The 19,121-nt window shown below is 47.6% G+C and overlaps 2 protein-coding genes across 2 annotated transcripts in view; both read left to right on the forward strand.

The window, feature by feature from the left end:
• Positions 1 to 1,800: 1,800 nt before the first annotated feature.
• Positions 1,801 to 5,867, forward strand: LOC136610047 (uncharacterized). Its single transcript, XM_066589314.1, has 4 exons — positions 1,801 to 1,914; positions 4,470 to 4,619; positions 4,857 to 5,294; positions 5,652 to 5,867. The coding sequence occupies exons 1-4, from the start codon at positions 1,801 to 1,803 to the stop codon at positions 5,865 to 5,867; spliced, it is 918 nt and encodes a 305-aa protein (XP_066445411.1).
• Positions 5,868 to 6,946: 1,079 nt separating this feature from the next.
• The window catches only part of PTPN12 (protein tyrosine phosphatase non-receptor type 12), a 53,013-nt gene continuing 40,838 nt past the window's right edge, over positions 6,947 to 19,121 (forward strand). The window contains exon 1 of the mRNA XM_066591997.1: positions 6,947 to 7,268. Coding sequence (XP_066448094.1) covers positions 7,170 to 7,268 — 99 coding nt within the window. The 5' untranslated portion in view covers positions 6,947 to 7,169. The remainder of the gene's footprint in view (positions 7,269 to 19,121) is intronic.

Here is a 19,121-nt window from a genome sequence, read left to right on the forward strand (position 1 = left end):
AAATATTAGAGAAGTAAAGAAGTTTTGTTCCTCCACTCAGGACAAAGAAACTCCATTTTATTTTTCGAAGACGAAATCCCACGTTCTGCCACGCCATCCGCTCCTAAAAAGCATAATGGTGACTGACCGGGGAAGGGAGGAGGTCACTAAGGGGATACGAAGCGGGATAGTTAAATTCAGTTGGATGTCATATGTTTATTAAAAATGTTGATTAATAAAGGGATATGGAGGGGGGGGGAGAGGGGAATAAAATGTTTGAAGACATATAGGCGACCGAGAGTTAATTACCTTTACATAAACTATAGAAATTGTTCAGTATTGTTTTATAATCAATCACTGCAATTTATCTGTAAAAGTAATATATGCTGTGCGGTCTTCTTTTTGAGTTGTATTTATAATATACTCATGTTTGTATACCATGAAAATTTCAATAAAAACGAGTTATTAAAAAAAAAAAAAAAAGCATAATGGACATAGGGTGGAATTATCCAATTAAACAATTAGACTTGGGATCTAGATTCAGAGTGGCATGTGAGCTTGATCCTACGTAATCTGAGCTGTGGAAGGCTCCATCTAAAGTGGATTCCGCCATGGCTAAGCTTTCTAGAGCAGGCTTTTCCATGCAAACTTGTATGGGCGAGCGCGCGCACAGCCTCAGAAGAGTCACATTGTTGTGCATTGCGCGATCTTTGGTGGCAGCACAAGAACCAGGAGAGTATAACGAATACATCACCGGCTTCCCTGTCACCTCCCCTAATAACAGCATAACATGTTTTAGAAAATACCTGTATTCCGTATAAAATAACCGTTCTAGCTCATGTATTTTTTTTTTTTATATTCTGCAATGTGTCGTTTAGAGATGAGCGAGCGCACTCGTTAAGGCAAATTACTTGAGCAAGTATCGCCATATTCGAGTAAATGCCTGCTTGCCCGAAAAGATTTGGGGGCCGGCAGGTGGGGGTAATGAGGGGGAGATCTCTCTCTCTCCCCCCCGCTCACACCCGCAACTCATCGCTCACCCCCACCGGCCCCCGAATCTTTTCGGACAAGCAGGCATGTACTTGAGTAATTTGCCTTACCGAGTACGCTCGCTCATCTCTAGTGTCGATCAGTCATTATCCCTTCTGGAACTTTCTCAGATTACTATTACTATGGGCATTACTATTGAATGCATAAAATTCCAACACATAGCATAATGTTTTTAAGAATTAAAAAACAAAAGTTACATTTTTAAGGAAGTGATGGAATTTCATGCATTGAGTGCAGCTTCAGACGTGTGTATACTTAAATACGCTCGCTCCTGCAGAGAAGTATATTTTTCATGCTTGCCTGCATGGGTGGGGGAATTACCCCACCCTGAATTAAATGGCTAATTAGCTAAAACAGTTGCCGATGCGATCGTGTATGTGTAGTGTTCTACACAAACCTGCACGTACATATGTGCGTGTATGCGCACTTCCCATAGACCTCTATGGGGCCCTTTGGTGCGCAAATACGCACAAAATATAGCAGGTCCTATTATATGCGAAGGTTAAACGCGGTAAAAAGCGGGCTGTGTGAGAAGCCTAAGATGTCATGAATAATTAGGATGAAGATGCTTCAGATGCCTCAATGTTTGCCATGCCCTCCCTGCTGTGTGACTAGTTGGTTATTTCCGCATGCCCTTGGAGTTCCTCCATGAGGCCATTTTCACAGAGGGCCGAGAAAATTGTGTGAGTTTGCACGACATGCGAGCGCGATGCAAGGTTTACCCATTGAAACCAATTGGAAACATTTGGCGATCACTTCATTCCTGAAGTCATGCAATGCGGTTTTACACAAAAAGTCTCACATCTGCGAGGACATCACACATTGGTGAGCGCGATATTGGGTCGATTTTCACAGCTTATTGTCACCCTTGTTTATTATGGGAAGGTGAGTGAAAATGTGCTTACCCCCGTGTGAAGCTGTCCTAATGATTTGGTTTAAATACTGTGGCAAGTTGGGGTCACTCGCCTGCGGATCGCTGACCTCTCATACATGAAAATGGTGCACTACGTGTAGAAATGCTCCAGAGACATGGATTTGCTTTAGTTCTGGCTCCTGCCAGCCTTTATTTCACAGCAAACAGCATACAAACACAGTCCATGTGTAATCCTGGGTTCACCACCCACTGGGTCACCGTCACTACCCCTCCCGGGGTGTCTAGAGGGCATCTTCCTCTATCAGACGTGTGACTGACCCCAAAACTGGTCCACACGGATCAGGTTCCCAGTTCCTGAAGCGGCATCTCCATCGCTTCCACTGGTCCACACTGGACCTTAGGCTTTCAGCCCTTCCAGCTCACCTGAGCTGTAACTTCCCCCTTGCTTTTGGCAGGAACTGGCTTTTATCTAGTTCCTGCTCCACCCCTTGGTGTTAACCCTAGCACCAGAAGTCCTGTCTGCAGCTCTCTACAGGCCCTTCTGTGTACTGCACTACTACAATACCGATCGTCCTCATTCTCATATACAATTGAACAAGGAAGACAGTGAGAAAACGAAGTACCTGCCTGTATAAACAGACCTCAACGACTAGACTAACGCGGTTCGCTCATTCAGACAATAAATTGTTTGGGGTAAACGGACCCTAAGGTGGTTTTAGACAGAGCAATTATTGTTCAAATAAATCACTGGATTGTTTGAAGTTGAACAATAATTGTTCCGTGTAAACACGGCCAACGATTGAATGATAACTCATTTGCTTATTGTTCCTTTCATGGAAACATGCAAATCACCGTTGGCTCGTTTACTAATTGTCTGATTTAAATGCCAATCGTTCAGTCATTCTCATTCAATTATACAATAAATGTGAATGACTGAACAGTTTGCGAACTAACGATTTATCTGCCTGTATATCATCATTTGCTCGAACAAACGATAAATCATTTAGTTTAACCCAATAATGACAAAGCCCTTTTTTTCCATTTTCGTTTTTTCCTCCCCCGTTTAAAAAAAATCGTAATTCCTTTATTTATCCATCGACATGGCTGTATTTGCGCTTGTTTTTTTGCAGGATGAGTTGTATTTTTTTTTAAATGGTACTATTTAATGTACCATACAGTGTACTGAAAAACTATTAAAAAATTCTAAGTGGAGTAAAATAAAAATGAACTTCCGCCATCTTTCGGTGCGCCTTTTTTTTTTTTACGGTGCACAAACTGCAACAAAAACAACATGATAACTTTATTCTATGGGTCAGTGCGATTACAATGATACCAAACTTGTAGAGTTTTGTTTTTTGCTGTACTACTTTTATTTAATTTTTTTTAAATTATTTTTTGCCGCCATATTCTGCGCGCATATCAGTATTTGTAAGCCGAAGCCTTACAAAACACAGAAGAGTTACAAATCTTATTTCTCTCCCAGGATTCACAACAACTAAAATACCGCTATTGTAGGAGGACGAAGGGCCCTCTTAGACGAGCCGATTTGTCTTTTAAACGAGTAATGTCAGAGTGCGCCTGTTTATACAGCAGATACATCAACGGCTCGTTCACATGAGAATCCTTTCACTGTAGAAAGTACATTCACTGTAGAGTGGGAAGGACTGAACGAGCGGTTGGTGAACGAACGATTAGTGAATGAGCGGTTACTGAACAAACGGTTAGTGAACGAGCGGCTGGTGAACGAATGGTTGGTGAACGAGCAGTTACTGAACAAATGGTTGGTGATTAAGTGGTTGGTGAATAAGCGGTTACTGAATGAGTGGTTACTGAACAAGCGGTTGGTGAATAAGCGGGTTGGTGAATAAGCGGGTTCGTGAACAAGCGGTTATTGAACGAACGGTTGGTGAATGAGCTGTTGCTGGACGTGCGGTTACTGAACAAAGGTTGGTGAATGGTTGGTGAACGAGCGGTTACTGAACGAATGGCTGGTGAACGAGTGGTTACTGAATGAACGGTTGGTGAACGAGTGATTACTAAACGAGCAGTCGGTGAATGAGCGGTTGCTGGACATGCGGTTACTGAACGAGCGGTCGGTGAACGTGCAGTTACTGAACGAAGGTTGGTGAACGAGCGGTTACTGAATGAATGGCTGGTGAAGGAGCGGTTGGTGAACTAGTGGCTGGTGAACAAATAATTGGTGAATGTGTGGTTACTAAACGAACGGTTGGTGAATGAGCTGTTGCTGGATGTGCGGTTACTGAACAAAGGTTGGTGAATGGTTGGTGAACGAGCGGTTACTGAACGAATGGCTGGTGAACGAGTGGTTACTGAATGAACGGTTGGTGAACGAGTGATTACTAAACGAGCAGTCGGTGAATGAGCGGTTGCTGGACATGCGGTTACTGAACGAGCGGTCGGTGAACGTGCAGTTACTGAACGAAGGTTGGTGAACGAGCGGTTACTGAATGAATGGCTGGTGAAGGAGCGGTTGGTGAACTAGTGGCTGGTGAACGAATAATTGGTGAATGTGTGGTCACTAAACGAGCGGTTGGTGAACGTACAGTTGGTGAACGAGCGGTTGGTGAATGAGTGCTTACTGAACAAACGGTTGGTGAATAAGCAGTTGGTGAACGAGCGGTTACTGAATGACTGGTTACTGAATGAGCGGTTGATGAACGAGTGGTTACTGAACGAACGGCTGGTGAATAAGCGGGTTAGTGAACGAACGGTTGGTGAATGAGCGGTTACTCAGCAAACGGATGGTGAACGAGCGGTTAATCAACCAATGGTTGGTGAACGAGCGGTTACTCAACCAACGTTCGTTGAACGAGCGGTTGGTGAATGAGTGGTTGTGAACGAGCGGTTGGTGAACAAGCGGTTGGTGAACGTGCGGTTGGTGAACGAGCAGTTGGTGAACGAACGGTTGGTGAAGTACTGGTTGGTGAATTAGCGGTTACTGAACGAACGGTTAGTGAACGAGCAGTTGGTAAACGAATGGTTGGTGAACGTGTGGTTTGTGATTGAACGGTTGGTGAACGAGCGGTTACTGAATGAACTGTTGGTGAACGAACAGTTAGTGAACAAGAGGTTGGCGAACAAGCAGTTGGTGAATGTACAGTTAGTGAATGAGCCGTTTGTGAACGAGCCGTTGGTGAATGAGCGGTTGCTGAACGAGCGGCTGGTGAATGTGCGGTTACTGAATAAACGGTTGGTAAATAAGCGGTTGGTGAATGAGCGGTTACTGAACGAGCGGTTGGTGAATGAGCGGTTGGTGAATGAGTGGTTACTGAACAAGCGGTTGGTGAATGAGTGGTTACTGAACGAGCGGTTGGTGAATGAGCGGTTACTGAACGAGCGGTTACTGAATGAATGGTTGGTGAATAAGAGGGTTGGTGAACGAGCGGTTGGTGAATGAGCAGTTACTGAACGTGTGGTTGGTAAACGAGCGGTTGGTAAACGTGAGGTTGATGAGCGAGTGATTACTGAACGAGCGGTTACAGAACGAAGCTTGGTGAATGGTTGGTGAACGAGCAATTACTGAACGAATGGCTTATAAATGAGTGGTTACTGAACGAAGGTTGGTGAATGGTTGGTCAACGAGCGGTTACTGAACGAAGGTTGGTGAATGGTTGGTCAACGAGCGGTTACTGAACGAACGATTGGTGAACGAGTAATTACTAAACCAGTGGTTGGTGAATGAACGGTTGGTGAACGAGCTGTTAGTAAATGACGGTTGGCTAACAAGCCGTTAGTGAATGAGCGGTTGGTGAACGTGCGGTTGCTGGACGAGTGGTTACTAATTGAACGGTTGGTGAACGAGCCGTTTGTGAATGAACGGTTGGTTAAAGAGCGGTTAGAGAATGTGAACGAGCCGTTAGTGAACGAATGGTTGGTAAACGAGTGGTTGGTGAACAAACGGTTACTGAATGAACAGTTGCTAAACATGCAGTTGGTGAACTAGCGGTTATTGAACAAACGGTTACTGAACCAACGGTTGGTGAATGAGCGGTTTGTGAATGAGCGATTATTCAACAAGCAGTTGGTGAACGAGCGGTTACTGAGTGAACGTTTGGTGAACATGCCGTTCGTGAATGAACGGTTGGTTAAAGAGCGGTTAGTAAATGTGAATGAGCCGTTTGTGAATGAACAGTTGGTAAACGTTAGTGACCAATCGGTTACTGACCTCCCCCCCTCACTGCTCCGCAGCTGTCTGCTCCCCACTGTCAGTCTCCCCGCCGACCTCACATCAGCGCTGCCAGATCTGCTTGTCTGCGGCTGCGCAGCTGCAGCTGGCCCCACTCTCTGTGTCAGTGTGGGAGCCGCTGGCTTCTGGCGCTGTCAACTTAGGCCAGCATCCACATCCTAAACATAACCCTGAAACTAACCCTACACAGCCCTACTGGGGGGGGCGTTACCTAGGTACTCCCTGTAACAGGGGCTGGCATATTAACATCTTCTTCCCCATTTCTGCAATATCAGCAATTCCAGCAACCTGATTGGTTATTGGGTGTCTCCACTCATACTTTCGGTGGAGACAAGATGCACCAGTACCGAACGAGCTCACCACAATTTTTAAGACTGTATAACATGAATGATGAACGAAGTATCATTCATGGTTGGCTGCGCGACACGGACCGATTAGCAGTCATTTTTGCTCCTTTGAAAACTAACAGGGCCTTTAGGCAAGATGGGCGGAGCCGGGTCTAAGGACAGGTCACGGGGCCATATCTCTTCGTACATCTACACGGAGCTCGGCGGGCAAAGAGTTAATAGCGCTACGGACGTGATGACGTCCACCGCCCGCCTCTTTCTCATCACATCCTCAAACCGCCTATTGGCTGCGGCGCTCTCGGCCCGCCCCCCTATTCACTCCTCCTCTGCCCCGCCCTAAGATGGCCGATCCCTCAAACCGCCCATTGAGACTATGATGTGCAAAAGGCTTGGGGTACCACGCCCATTTCTCAGTGTGTCCTATCAACCAATAGAAGTGCAGTAGGGAAGCCTCGCCGACCAATCGGCTGCGCCCTGGGGCGTGGCCCCGGTCTTGCGTGTTTCGGTGCATCCTCAGAGTGTGTCGGTGCAGGGAGGTGCACGGAGCTCTGGGAAGGGACGGCGGCACATCCTTGCTGCGGCTGATGAGAAAGACGGCGCGGCTCCGCATGGCGAGGGGCTAGGAGGAGAGCGGCTGTTCCCCGCCCTGAACACATCCGGGTAGCGGCTCCTTATCTCTGAGTGTCGGCGGGGGGCCGCGGCCGGGGGCAGCATGGACCAGGTGGAGATCTTACGGACGTTCATTCAGAAGGTGCAGGCCATGAACCACAGGGACCAGCACGGAGAGGACAACTTCGCCTGTGACTTCATGGTAAGGGCGGCTCGGGGTGTGACATGTGTGGTGGGGGCTGCCCCTCCTCGCCCCCCGGGCACTGCCGGGAGGAGGATTTCATCACCGCTTCCTGCTCCGACCTGCAGCCGCTCCGCCAGAGCCGCAGGAAGTGCTGATCGATTAACCCATCAGTGGAGGAGAGGGCGCAGCGTGTGACCCGCCCTGCTGCTCCGCACTGCACATGGGGCGGCCGCACCCCCGCCAGCCTGCAGCGGGGCGGGAGGTGATGGAGCCGGCGGGCTGCACTGCTGGACATAGTGGCCGCAGCCGTCCCGGTGATGACTGCACCGCTGCTCTAACAGCCCGGTCAGCGATCAGGCAGCGGCTCGTGGATGACTGCTGGTTACAGGGACCGGCGGTCCTTCACTCTGTGCTGTATGTATACGGAGCGACGATCGTTCTGGTTCTCTCTGGGATCTGCCCGTGTATAAGGGCCTGACCGCTCTGCAGTGACAGTTGTGAGATGTAGGAGGCAGTCCTCATATCTGATTACAGACCATTGCTCGGGGGTTCCATCGCAGATCTGGCACGAAGTGGCGGACAAAAAGTTCTGCATGAAGGACCTTTATCCGGTAAAGTAACGGCTGACCGGCCCCCATTTGGCGCGGTTCTGGCATAAGACGATTCTTTTGGCCTGGAACGCAGATGTGAACCAGCCGAAGGCAGCAAGTGTGGAGACGGGGATCATGGTCACTTGTAGAGAGCCAGGCGGCTGCCGCGGTCCGGACGGCTAGCTCGGTTAGGCTGGGCTCGCTCCAACGGGGCGGATTCCGCAGCGGAAGACCTGCCGTCAGTTGTGAAAAGTAATGGAGGATGCGAGTGTCTTCTCCGCGCGGATGTATGCTGTGCACGGTGCATCGTCCGCGCCGGAGAAAGATCTCCCCCCTCCGGCCGCCATTACAGCTCTTCTAACTATTTTTCTCTGAAGTTGTGTTTTCACCACAAAAAAAGTCCTTTTCTTCCGCTTGTGAAATACGTAAATCGTATCCATGAGTGTGAATGAAACGCGTGCCTGTGCTTCACTGCAGATCTCCTGCGTGGGCAGCCATCACGCAATCCCAATCCGCCCATGTGGGCCCGGCCTTAGAGCGGTGAGTCTTGTAGGGAGTGCCCAGTATGTAGTGGTCGGACCGCTGGTGAAGCTGCCCCCGAGGCTCCCAGATGCATGTGGGCAGTAGGCTGGTCATACAAGAGTTACGGTACCAGTACCAGCTATGATGGGTGTCTGTACACACCGTGCGCTGCAGCACCCACTAGTGGCGGAGGAATCACTGGGAAGAGCAAATTCAGTGCAAAGGCTTCTGTTTGCACAAGTGTGCACGTTTCACTGCACCGGATTTGCACGCACAAATACTGTATTGTACTGTACTCTTCGCGCCTGTTCACATCCCCCCCCCCACACACACACACACACTCGGATTTAAAAGGCTACTTAGCCTAATGAGGTCCAGATCTGTTTTTGTTTCTTTCTTAACGGAATTACTTATTTGCGCACCTCTCATAGATTTATACGGGGTCCTCAGTGCACAGGAATAAAAGGTCCCTTTTTTTTTTGTGCTCGTGAAATACAAGTGCAAAATACGGTAATGAGAACAAACCCACTAAAATCAGTGCAGTCTATTGTTTGTGCAAGTACACGGGTACCAATAGTGTCTGGAGGAGTGCGGCCGCTGACGGGGACCCGCTGTACCTCACCAGTCAGTTAGCTTCAGCTTAACAAAATAAGTAGTCCCTGGTTGATCAAAAGTCATCAGATATAGAGTTCCGTCCAGAAGGAGGCTGTAGCACCCTGTTGTACCACCTCTAGCTTGGATACAAGATGTGATACTGGGGGAATGGAGGCTCTAGTACTCTGTTGTACCGCCTCTAGCTTGGATACAAGATGTGATATGGGCAGGCATGGAGGCTGTAGTACCCTGTTGTACTGCCTCTAGCTTGGATACAAGATGTGATACTGGGGGAATGGAGGCTCTAGTACCCTGTTGTACCGCCTCTAGCTTGGATACAAGATATGATATGGGTGGGCATGGAGGCTCTAGTACTCTGTTGTACTGCCTCTAGCTTGGATACAAGATGTGATACTGGGGGAATGGAGGCTCTAGTACCCTGTTGTACCGCCTCTAGCTCGGATACAAGATGTGATACAGGCGGGCATGGAGGCTCTAGTACATTGTTGTACCGCCTCTAGTTTGGATACAAGATGTGACATGGGTGGGCATGGAGGCTCTAGTACCCTGTGGTACTCCCTCTAGCTTGGATGTAAGATGTGATATGGGCGCTCATGGTGGCTCTAGTACCCTGTTGTACCACCTCTAGCTTGGATGTAAGATGTAATACGGGCAGGCATGGTGGCTCTAGTACCCTGTTGTGCCGCCTCTAGCTTGGATGCAAGATGTAATACAGGCGGGCATGGAGGCTCTAGTACCCTGTTGTACTCCCTCTAGTTTGGATACAAGATGTGATACGGGCGGGCATGGAGGCTCTAGTACCCTGTTGTACCGCCTCTAGCTTGGATACAAGATGTGATACAGGCAGGCATGGGGGCTCTAGTACCCTGTTGTACCGCCTCTAGTTTGGATACAAGATGTGATACAGGCGGGCATGGAGCCTTTAGTACCCTGTTGTACCACCTCTAGCTCAGATACAAGATGTGATACGGGCGGGCATGGAGGCTCTAGTACCCAGTTGTACTGTCTCCAGCTTGGATACAAGATGTGATACGGGCGTGCATTTAGGCTCTAGTGCCCTGCTGTACCACCTCTAGCTCAGATACAAGATGTGATACAGGCGGGCATGGAGACTATAGTGCCCTGCTGTACCGCCTCTAGTTTGGATACAAGATGTGATACGGGGGGCATGGAGGCTCTAGTATCCTGTTGTACCGCCTCTAGTTTGGATACAAGATGTGATACAGGCAGGCATGGAGGCTCTAGTATCCTGTTGTACCGCCTCTAGTTTGGATACAAGATGTGATACGGGCAGGCATGGAGGCTCTAGTACCCTGTTGTACCGCCTCTAGCTTGGATACAAGATATGATACAGGCGGGCATGGAGGCTCTAGTATCCTGTTGTACCGCCTCTAGTTTGGATACAAGATGTGATACGGGCAGGCATGGAGGCTCTAGTACCCTGTTGTACCGCCTCTAGCTTGAATACAAGATGTGATAAGGGTGGGCATGGAGGCTCTAGTACCCTGTTGTACCACCTCTAGCTTGGATACAAGATATGATACAGGCGGGCATGGAGGCTCTAGTATCCTGTTGTACCGCCTCTAGTTTGGATACAAGATGTGATACGGGCAGGCATGGAGGCTCTAGTACCCTGTTGTACCGCCTCTAGCTTGAATACAAGATGTGATATGGGGGGCATGGAGGCTCTAGTACCCTGTTGTACCACCTCTAGCTTGAATACAAGATGTGATATGGGCGGGCATGGAGGTATACAGGTTCCATATGGTGTTCTGCAGCATATTGGTCCACATTTGCTGTAATGGAGCCTCTACATGAAGGTTTCCCAAAGTGTGTTCCACGGAGCCCCTGGGGCTCCACAAGAGCTTCTCAGGGGCTTTAATGGAGGCTCTAGGTCCCGTCTCTACTCACTGCTGTAGCAGCGTCTGAATAGTCTACCGAGAAAATCAGCATGCAAGACTACCGTCGGCATAGCAACGTGGATCACATTAGCCAGCTCCGGTCATGTGATCTGTGTTGCTAAGCGGACCACAGGTTCTGCATGCCGATTTCCTCAGGACACCGCTACAGAGTTCAGTAGAGCTGGGACTAATTGCGGATTTATAATAGGGGAGATTGGGTGACCACCTCGGGACCGAGACTCCAAGGGAGCCCACGGCCGTCCCAATTCACAGCAAAGGCAGGATTGAGGCGCTCATCACTAGGTCTGCAGAAAAGAACAGGTCAGTCCTCGGTGCCCAAACTAAACCTGGATTCCTTGCTGGAGACAATTCAGTTCCACTTTGTAGCAGTCCACTTTTCTGTTATTCATGACACCACTGCCAACTATGGTGGGTGTCAGAGGTATTGGCATAATGGGTGCCATGAGGCCAAATGTCCCAACACCTCCTAACAGTCTGGTCAGAACGGCCCGGGTGGTGGGCAATTCATTGATATGACCCTTCAGCTTCCCACACTCCAGTAATGCCCCCTCAAACTGTTAACTGGCCAAAATCTGTGAGATTGCATCGTAGAGGCTTTACACAAGCGGAGAGACAAGCCCACTACACACAGGTAGCCTCTGAGAGCCTTCTTATAGGCGAGATGTGGAACCACTTTAGCCCTTTGCATGTTGTTTTTTTGTTTGTTTTTTTTTTTCCCTGTCGCACAGCCTGAGGTATTAAAAAAAACAAAAACCTGCATGTCATGTTGGCGTGATTTTTTTTTTTGTGTGTGTGTAATCTACCATTCTATGGGTAAATAAAAAAAAAAAAAACTGGATTGCACTTGCATGATGTGAGTGCAGTCCGTTTTAAACACATGTAATCATGGGAATATTCAAAATAAAAAGCGATAATTTTTTATTTATTTTTTAATCTATTTTTTTTCTTTGAGTATAAAAAGCACGTGCAAAACAGATTAAAATGGCAAAAATTTCAGGCCCCCCCCCAAAAATCATTTATGTGAATATAACGGAACGTGTGTGGTTTATTTCTTTTACCCCCTAAGGCCACCTGTCCACGGCAATGATTTCACCGGCGGTAAACCACCGGCGAATCACACCGTCTGAAGCTTTCCATAGCATTGCTGTGGGAAGCACCGGCCCCCTGTCCGCAAGCGGAGAATCATTGCGATTCTCCACTCGCGGCCAGCAATCGCAGCATGGTACGAATTCCCCCGATTCTCCGCGGACAGCCTATCTATCAGATTAGGCTCACCGGCGGAGATTCGGCGGCAGCTCCTGCTCCTGGGCGGCGGATACCGCAACATCCATGTACAGGGGGGCCTTAAGATAAGCAAAATGATCTTCTACCTCCATAGGAGTTTTTGCCTTCCTTGGGATCAGCATTGCAGGGCAGTAGTGAACAGATGGACGTGCCTCCTTCCTCAGCCTTGGACTTTGTCCTGGAATATGTAACTTTACCATATTTACCCAGGTTTAGAAAATAGGGAAAATATTTTATACTACTTGTAAATGTTTCTGTGGGTTTAAAAAATTGAAGGGGCTATCATTATTAATTTTGGTGTTCTAGTATAGAAAAGGGGGTTACTGGTGAACCGTCAGCATATAAACCTAGTGTGTCCATTCAAACAATAGCGCAAGCACATACGTTCACATAATATACCTACATAGCACTGCTGCGTGTGCATTGTACATGTGCACACACATATTTATCTACGGCTCGCATGTTAAAAACTGATTTTATTAACCCTAAACCCCTGCAAACAATGGTAGTCATACATGCCCCCCTGGTCACATGGTTATGACATCAGAGGTCCTGCTGCTACTGTAAGACCTTTGATCCTTGCTATTGTCTGTCCCCTGTGTTAAGAGCAGGACCTGCACCCCGTAGGAGGTATGTAGGTGATCTGTAGCGTTATATGCTCGGGCAGGGGAGGGCGGACTGTGCAGCCGCAGTATATATGGCGGCAGAGTTCTTTTCATGTTTAGGTAGCGTACTATATGGGCGTACTGCCAGATCATTAAGTCGGGGGTCTCTGGATCTATCAGACCCTCCTGCTTCTGAACGATAAGGCTGGGCTTACACAAGCGGAAGTCTACTGTGTGATATGCGGTAATTCCAGGCAATCAAATTCATTGCTTGATGCTGTTTTGCCCAATTTGCATGTAAGCATTGCCTAATACACGAGCGCAGAAAAAAAACTCAGCATGTGTTCTTTTCTTGCGCATTACGTGCGAGAGTCCATTGTTCTCTATGGGCATGTAATATATATGCGCCGTAGCACATTACAGCACGTGAGGTACGCGGTCACGTGCAGTACTATACTGTTGCCATATGTGGCAGTATGCCGGCGCCACAGCGGTAAAACCCTGCGTAAGTCATGCAGGATCTTATGCATACAGGCATGTGAGCCCAGCCCAAGGTGCAGAAGCTTTACAGCAAGATTTCATCTTGCTGAAAACTAGAAAAATCCGTTCTCTTTCCATAATTGATATTACATGGCATTTACTGATGGCACAGGGCAAATCCTGCAGCTCTGCTATTAATTCCATTTTCTGATGTCAAGTATTTCTGCGGCCGGCTTGATATGTGCTCATCGCTTATAAATGGAGGGATTTATTCTGGATGTGAATGAAGAATGTCTCGGTCCTGGGAATATTCTGTGAGTCATGGCCTCTAGCAGCTCTCTGTATACTCCCAGCCAGGAGGCAGGGCTGAGGAATACACAGCTCAAGGGCATAATACTGCTATGGTGTAAGATGAACACACATACATGTGCCGCTACGGCCCTGGCACTCTCCACAAGCATACTCATCACGCTCCTGTGCGTCTGAGCTGGAGGCATCACCTGGAGGAGTATGTTGGAGCTACAGAAATAAGAAGTAACATAGAAAAGACGCAACGTGACAACCGTGTCTCTTTCCCACACAGTTGTCCTATGTGATCAGTAGGACTGTAACCCCCCCTTTCCCCTCCATTCCCCATCCTGATAGTGAGATCCCACAGAGTTGTCCTATGTGATCAGTAGGACGGTGACTACTGGAACCCCCTGATCGTGAGATCCCACATGGTTCTCCTATGTGATCAGTAGGACGGTGACTACTGGAACCCCCTGATCATGAGATCCCACATGGGTCTCCTATGTGATCAGTAGGACGGTGACTACTGGGCCCCTCCTGAATGAGATCGGGCATTGTGTATCCCTGGATGAATGCAGTAATAGCCAATCATGCTCGCCGCTTCATTCATTTCAGTGGGACTGCTGCTACTACTGCCTCTCCAAACGCCTCCTCGCTCCCCTCGTTCGTGATTGACAGTCCCATCAGTGATCTCCTGTTCTGTGGGTAGATGTGAATTGTACAAGAACCCCCTCTAAAACATGGTCTCGACGGAAGCCTAAGGTTCTTGTGGCTGAAGAGCAACTCGCTCCCATTCGTTGGAATGAAAGCGAACTGCTATACAAGGCAGTCACTATACCTGGTATGGAGCGAGCAGCTGACCACCGTGAAGTCCCAAATGACAAATTACTACCCCCCCCCCCCTTTTTTTTTCCTTTCCCCTCAACAATCCAATATTGATGACCTATCCAGAGGGCCTTATGTCTTTTTTTTTTTTTTCATGTGGCAGCCAATTTTCTGCATTGGAATACCGCACATGGATTTTGCCCATTGACAAGGCAATTTCTTTGTGGGGATTCATGGCGGAATTTGCCACAGGATTTTCCATGGTGAATTCTACCGTGTGAATGTGATCTTACAGCACAGTGGATGAGCGTTTAAGAAACTCCTTTTTATTATAATTTTCATAATAACAAAATGAAGATATATCGCTGCGGTGCAATATTACTCCTGGTACGTATTCACATATGTAAAAGCTACATCTTGCATTGGTTACAAAAAAAGCGTAACATAACTGGTTCCAGAATGTCACACATCGTCCATTGTCAGCTGATCTGCTCGCGTAACGAAGCTAAAAAAGAAATTTAAACAGAAGGAAAAAAAGAGAGGTGGAGAAAACCGGAAACACATACACAGAAAAAAAAACCAACCAAATCTTGTCAACCACTAAACTTAGCAATCGGATGAATATAGGTGGAAAATTACTGACGTGTCATCCTGTATCCTCTTAGTGTCAAACACCAGACTTTAATGAGCGTTCTGCCGGCCACCACAGGGTTGGAGCGGTGGCTTCTGCCCACAGTGTAGCCCCGGCGCTGCCTGGAAGAACCCTTTAAGGCCTCATACTAATGTATTTACACTCCTTTTGCAAACAAAAAAATAACCCCCAAGATGGGTGGGGAGATAGATGGGTGGGGAGATAGATGGGTGGGTAAACCAAAGGAAGATGCAGGGTTTTGGGCTGTGAATACTCTGCATATTCATGCAGCAAAACAAACTGCGACTGTATGAATGAGCCCCATGCTTTGTGTAGCTGCAGATCTTTGGCTTGCAGGAAAGTCATGTGTTTTTGTGGGCATAGTTTATCATAAAGATATTTGTACCGTTCCCCCGCCGTACAGAAGGCTGTGGAATCATACCTGGGAAAGAAAACCCCACTGGCCCCGATGTGCTACAAGTGAAACACACTACGTTTTTGTGGGGCATTTCATATTTTTCTATTAGCTAACATTTCGCCACAGTGATTTTTAGGGAAAAAACCTTTTTAAAAGCACATATTTTTTTCTGCATTTCCTGTTGTGTGTGAAATCGGACAGAAGTGGATCCAGCAGGAAGGAAGTAGAAGGGTAGGTTCACACAGCAGAACTTTGATGCGAACTTAACACTGAACCCGTGTCAGTTCTGTATGCTGTTGCCTTCAGTGGGCATCCATTCTGTAGACCACACCAGTGTTTCCCAACTCCAGGCCTCAGGGACCCCCAACAGGTCATGTTTTCAGGATATCCTATGGTAAGAACATCTGAGGCACTGACTATAATTACATCTGCTATGGCAATGTCTGAGGCGCTCCTGAAAACGTGACCTGTTGGAGGTCCCTGAGGACTCGAGGTGAGAAACACTGCTCTACTCTACATAGTTTTACACACACACACACACACTCTCCACAAGGGGATGGGGAGCGGCAATAACGCAGGATGAACTGTCAGGGAAGTTATGCTCGCTCCTTTGCTGTTACACAGGAGCGAGTATCACTCGGCCGGCATGGAAGCGGAGCGGGCCGGGGAGCGTTCTTCCCCCGCCCACCTCTATTTAAGGTATTTTGAATTTGCTTCTGGTCCTAGTTCAAAAACTGCTGCAAAATGAGGCTTTAAAAAAAAAAAAAATAAAAAAAAAACACCGCCAAAGCCACTTTTTCTTTTTTATTAAAATTGTGATGCAGTGCCCTATTTTTGTGGCAAGAAAGCGGTGTCCAAAAGTTTGCTGTAGGTGAGGCACTCAGCAAATATCACTTTTTTTTTCTAGTGATCTTTTGTTTTCCTACTTTTGCTGTTTTAGTTCCATGTTTTTTTTGCAAATTACAGCAAACAGTCTTTTCTTTTTCCTGCGACATAATGAGCTGTGTGAATTTGGCAGGTTAGCTGTGTGTTCTAAAATGAAATAAAAAAAAAGTTAAACACAGACCTCAATCAACATACCGTATATACTGGGGTATAGGCCGACTTTTTCAGCACATTTTTTATGCTGACAAAGCCCCCCTCGGCTTATACTCGAGTGAGGGTTCTGTGCACCATTGCTTTTAATTGGGCCATGGCTGCCGGCGGCCCCATTGAAAGCAATGGTCTGCCGGCAACTCCTGCAGTGATTTGCGGGGAAGGACTTTAAATATAAGCCCTTCCTGGAAAATCATCCCTAGTTGAAGTTTAAAAAAGAAATAAAAATCTTAACACCTCAGCCGCTGCCGGGGCTCAAGCACATCTAGCCGCTTGGGTCCCTTCACTGTAATGAAGTTCTTTCAGCAGGCAGCCAATCACCAGCAGCACTCAGACATTCATTGAATGACAGCTGAGCGCTGCCTGTGATTGGTCACAGCGCTCAGCTAATTCCAGGCAGTGCTCGACTTATACTCTAGTACAGTGATGGCGAACCTTTTAGAGATCAAGTGCCCGAACTGCAACCCACATATTTATGGCAAAGTGCCAACATGTCAGGGGGTGGGGCTTATCACAACGTAGCGGCCCCCAGTGTGACCGTGACACCCCACAGAGGCCCCCGAGACACACATACTTGCCCCCTCCTCCTCGTGGAAGCTGTGGTCCTCCGCTTGGCGTTGCTGCTGGCTCTGATCCTAGGTGCACACTGTGACGTCAGTGTGCTGCTGGACGCCCCCTCCCCTGCTCTAGCGGAACCTAAGAGGCGACGTCAGGGGAGGAGGATCCCGGCTGCTCACTGACGTCACAGCTTAGTGAATGCCAGCAGGGAAGCCGCAGCCCCTGCTGGTATTCACAAGTGTTGAGTGGCTGATAGCGGTGCATGCCAGTAGGGAGGGCTCTGCGTGCCGCAGGCTCACCACGACTGCTCTAGTATATACGGTACATGTTATTTCTGGTATATTTTTGTTGTTACATATTCAAAAATCCTAGAAAAAAACTGTCTGAAGGAAGCCAAAGGATTTTTATTCTTGTTTGTAAGACTAAAAACCCATGAAATTTGTGTATGTATTATAATTTTTCATTTTTCTGGCGATTTCTTTTTTTCTTTTTTTTTTGGCATTTTTCCTCATGCAGAAGCAAGCATATGGGGTAAGATGGCAGGAAGAGCCATAGTGTCCTTCACCATGGCTTGTGCGGTATTACTGAAGCCGGATTCTTCCGGGACGGAGGACAGAGCAGCTGTTTCTGGCTTCTTCGCTGCCTCTGAAAGTTTAGAAGTTGAAGCTCTTGTTCATTCTTCTCTTCCCCAGATGGGTCACATGCAATGGAAAATGTCTGAGAAAAGGGAACCATTTGTCTCAGTAAAAATAAAATAATGAATAAAGTAATGTTTGTAGCTTTGTTCTGTAGTAATATGTCCTGGCATGCCGTGGTCATCACTGTGGCACGGAGTGGTACCCAAACATGCATATGTCGCCCAAAAGAAAATCACTCCAATAACTTTTAGGCCACTGTCATACGTCTGTATGTAAAAATGCTGTGTTTTATGCAGGGTTTTTGTACATTTGCCCGCGTTCTTACTACGCAGACAACCAAGCTCGTGTCACAACATGATTTACAATGGCGCCGGCGGCAGCATCGTAACATGTGCTGGGTGCACGCGGTGGAGGATCGCTACTTCCCCCAAGTGATGCGAGACTGTCTTAACTTAAAAACGTCTCGCATCATCAAGGAATTCACATGGATGGTGAGAGTGGCATGGGGCTGTGGTTCACGGCCCGACATAACGCTCGTCCGTGTGACGTCACCACTAAAGTCATCAGCGCTCATGCAGAGCGTTTAGACAGGCAGATCACCGCTGGATAGCGGACTGCACCTATGGGGTGCGCTTACACTGCACGATTATCACTCAAATTGGTTGGTTTGAATAGATTTTGTGCAAAAAGGCTTATTAGATGGATGCAGGTAAAATCCCCCCTTCCTTAGATAAGGTATGATTGTTGCGTATTGTGCACGGTAAATTGCAGGCGATCAAATACATTGCATGATGTTCTGCTCACATTAGTGTGTAGGAATCATGTAATGCGCGAGCACAAAAAAGAACGCAGTATATTCTATTTTGCGTTCTATTACTTGCGAGAGAGTCCATTGTTGCTTATGGCTGCGTAATCGCTGCCGCCCGTATGCAATTACATAAACGGGAGAAAAAAATCCCGTGGACTGCGCATGGCAGCATTTGAGATACACCATCATGTGCAGTGCAACTTCGCTGCCATAAATAGTGATAGGCCGGTTCATCAGCGGATTCACAGCGGTAAAGACCATGCGTGACCCATGCAGCGTTCTACGCTAACAACCATGTGAATCCGGCTTAACTCAGATCCAAATGAAACACTAAATTAGGTTGGAGAAGGGGGATCTACAGGAAACGGAATGCCCTACACAAACTTGAAGCCTTATGAGGGTCCTTGTATGACCGCTCTATGCCTATCCTTGTCCGTATGCCTCAGAGTAGAGCTGTTTAATGGGTTAAGTCCGTATATAGTATCGGTGATGAAGCATGCTGCTAGTATATGGTTACTCTATAGATCTGTATGGGTCTGTATGGGTGGGTCATGTCCACTTCAGGGGAAGGGAGATGTTTTAGTCTACT

The sequence above is a fragment of the Eleutherodactylus coqui genome, chromosome 2, assembly GCF_035609145.1.
Source record: "Eleutherodactylus coqui strain aEleCoq1 chromosome 2, aEleCoq1.hap1, whole genome shotgun sequence".
In the NCBI taxonomy this organism is placed as follows: domain Eukaryota; kingdom Metazoa; phylum Chordata; class Amphibia; order Anura; family Eleutherodactylidae; genus Eleutherodactylus; species Eleutherodactylus coqui.